The 1,971-nt window shown below is 54.9% G+C and overlaps 1 protein-coding gene across 1 annotated transcript; it reads right to left on the reverse strand.

Moving 5' to 3' along the window:
* Nucleotides 1-372: 372 nt before the first annotated feature.
* On the reverse strand, nt 373-1,623 carry LOC119268018. The gene is made up of 2 exons (XM_037549511.1): nt 739-1,623; nt 373-649 (listed from the first exon to the last, which is right to left on the reverse strand). Exons 1-2 carry the CDS (start codon nt 1,232-1,234, stop codon nt 615-617), a joined length of 531 nt encoding a protein of 176 aa, XP_037405408.1. The 5' UTR covers nt 1,235-1,623; the 3' UTR covers nt 373-614.
* Nucleotides 1,624-1,971: the final 348 nt, after the last annotated feature.

A 1,971-nucleotide genomic window follows, 5' to 3' on the forward strand; every position in this document is an offset into this window, starting at 1 on the left:
CTGCACTTCACAACGGTAGTAAGTGAACCGCAACACCATCGAAAGTGAACCACATTACATTTTTTTGCGTAGTTTTTGTGTTTTTACTTTGATCTAAATGAACCTCAACACTCTAAAAAATGAGCCGCAAGCACTCTGGAAAGTGAACCGCACTACTCTTTTTAGTTTTTAAAACTTCTTTAATGAACACAATGTAAACTTTTTGCAATTATATTTTTTAAAATGAAGTGTACTTCAAAGTCATTCAGAGTGGACTTTATTAAAGAGCGGAGTGCACTGCATTTGTCTTTTTCTTTTTTCTCTACGTGCACTGCATATATATATTTTGGGTTAATAATGGAATTAGACGACAATTTTTGTGGGCACGGTACATATTAGACACAAGCATTCATGCACATCCACATCCATTTTTTCTACTCTCATTTCCTATTTGCGTCAATCTGCAAGGACTGAAAGAGAGTTTTTTCAGTAAACCACACACTGAACGACCCCAAGGTGCAGCACCAGCCGGCACCACACAGAGAGAAAGGAAGAGCGATAGGAGGAAGCCAGGAAGGGCACCACGGTGGAAATGACATGCTGCAGTGGGCTGCTCCACCGCCATCTGCTTGGAGTCACGGCGCCACCGACAGCCATGGGCGGCCTCCACCTGCAAAATACCAGAGGCACAGTGTGAAAGCGGACCTGATGGTCAGGGAGTCGCCAATTTACATGCCAACTCCGGCAAGCACCGCACACCTGCGCTAGTGGACCGCACACAAGCATGCGCCGCACTACATGAACGCACCATCCGACTACACGGACTGGCCGGCCGAACTGCGCACAAGCTGGGGTGGAGCTCCTCCTTCCTTTTCCACGGCGGCAGCCGCGCGTCAGAGTAGCAGTGGTGCCTGCAGGGGACAGCAACAGAGCTCCAGGGAGGAGAATCCACGATGAGGAGCTCCCGAGGGTCGTGGCTTGGCGCTGGGGCGGCCGCTGGCGAGGGGCATTGGATCCGGGCGTCGGGCGTCCCTGGACGTGGTCGGCGAAGGCGGGGATCGATGGATCCCACCAGATCGGCCCGTGGCGGTGTTGTACATGGGAGGCGGCTGTGGTCGGGGGCTGCCCACACCCGACCCCGATGAAGCACAGGGATTTGGGCACCACCGCCAGCCCACACTCGGCCGGCGACAGATCCGGGCACCACCGCCTGCCCGCGCATGGGCAACGACGAAAATTGAACCACCAGCGGCATCCTACGAATGGTCGGTGACGGATCTAGGCACCGCCGCCGCCACAAGATGCAGTCTCGACCGCCGCGCCCTGTGGTCTGCTTCGTTGCGCCGCCGGTGGATCTAAGGCGCCCGTGCAGTACACTGCGTGGGTGCACGCAGCAAGCCGGCGGGTGGGAAGGTTGGTCGGGGGCGGAGCGCCGTAGCACGGTGGGGCTCGTCGAAGTGGGCTTGGAGGAAGATGGGATGGTGCGGTGGCTTGCTGGGAGGGCGTGGCGGAGGGAGGTGGGACGGCAAGGCAAAGGTGGAGGGGATAGGAGCGGGGGCCGTCGAGGCGTTGGCAAGGGTGCGTGGGGTGGGTTCGTTTTCTTTTGTGTGTGTGTGCGTTTGCAGATGGTTCGGCTAGCTCCATGGGTGCATGTCGGGAGGTGTTATCAGAATAAACGGAAAATATATATATACATATATATATATATATATATATATATATATACATACATATATATATATATATATATGGTTGCTCGCCGTTAAGGCGACCGCAGAGTGCTTTGCTCGTGTCTCTCCGCGCGCGCTCTGCGAACGGTTGGGCGTGTGCATGATCACGTCGGGGCCCGTATGCATGCAGTTGCGCCGCGCATGTTGCCACGCGATGCAGTTACGTGCGGCACGTTGGAGTTACACACTGCAAATTAAAACCGCCATCAGGGCCTGCCGATATTCCGAGCCGTCCGGCTTCCCCTTTAATTCCCGTGGCCAT

Source organism: Triticum dicoccoides, chromosome 3A, assembly GCF_002162155.2.
Source record: "Triticum dicoccoides isolate Atlit2015 ecotype Zavitan chromosome 3A, WEW_v2.0, whole genome shotgun sequence".
Classification (NCBI taxonomy): Eukaryota; Viridiplantae; Streptophyta; class Magnoliopsida; order Poales; family Poaceae; genus Triticum; species Triticum dicoccoides.

Coding starts and splice junctions, on each gene's coding strand:
- LOC119268018 (XM_037549511.1), bottom strand. CDS start 1,234: ATGCCGCTGGTGGTTCAATTTTCGTCGTTGCCCATGCGCGGGCAGGCG. Junction 650..738: donor TGTGCGGTCCACTAGCGCAG/GTGTGCGGTGCT, acceptor GGTATTTTGCAG/GTGGAGGCCGCCCATGGCTG.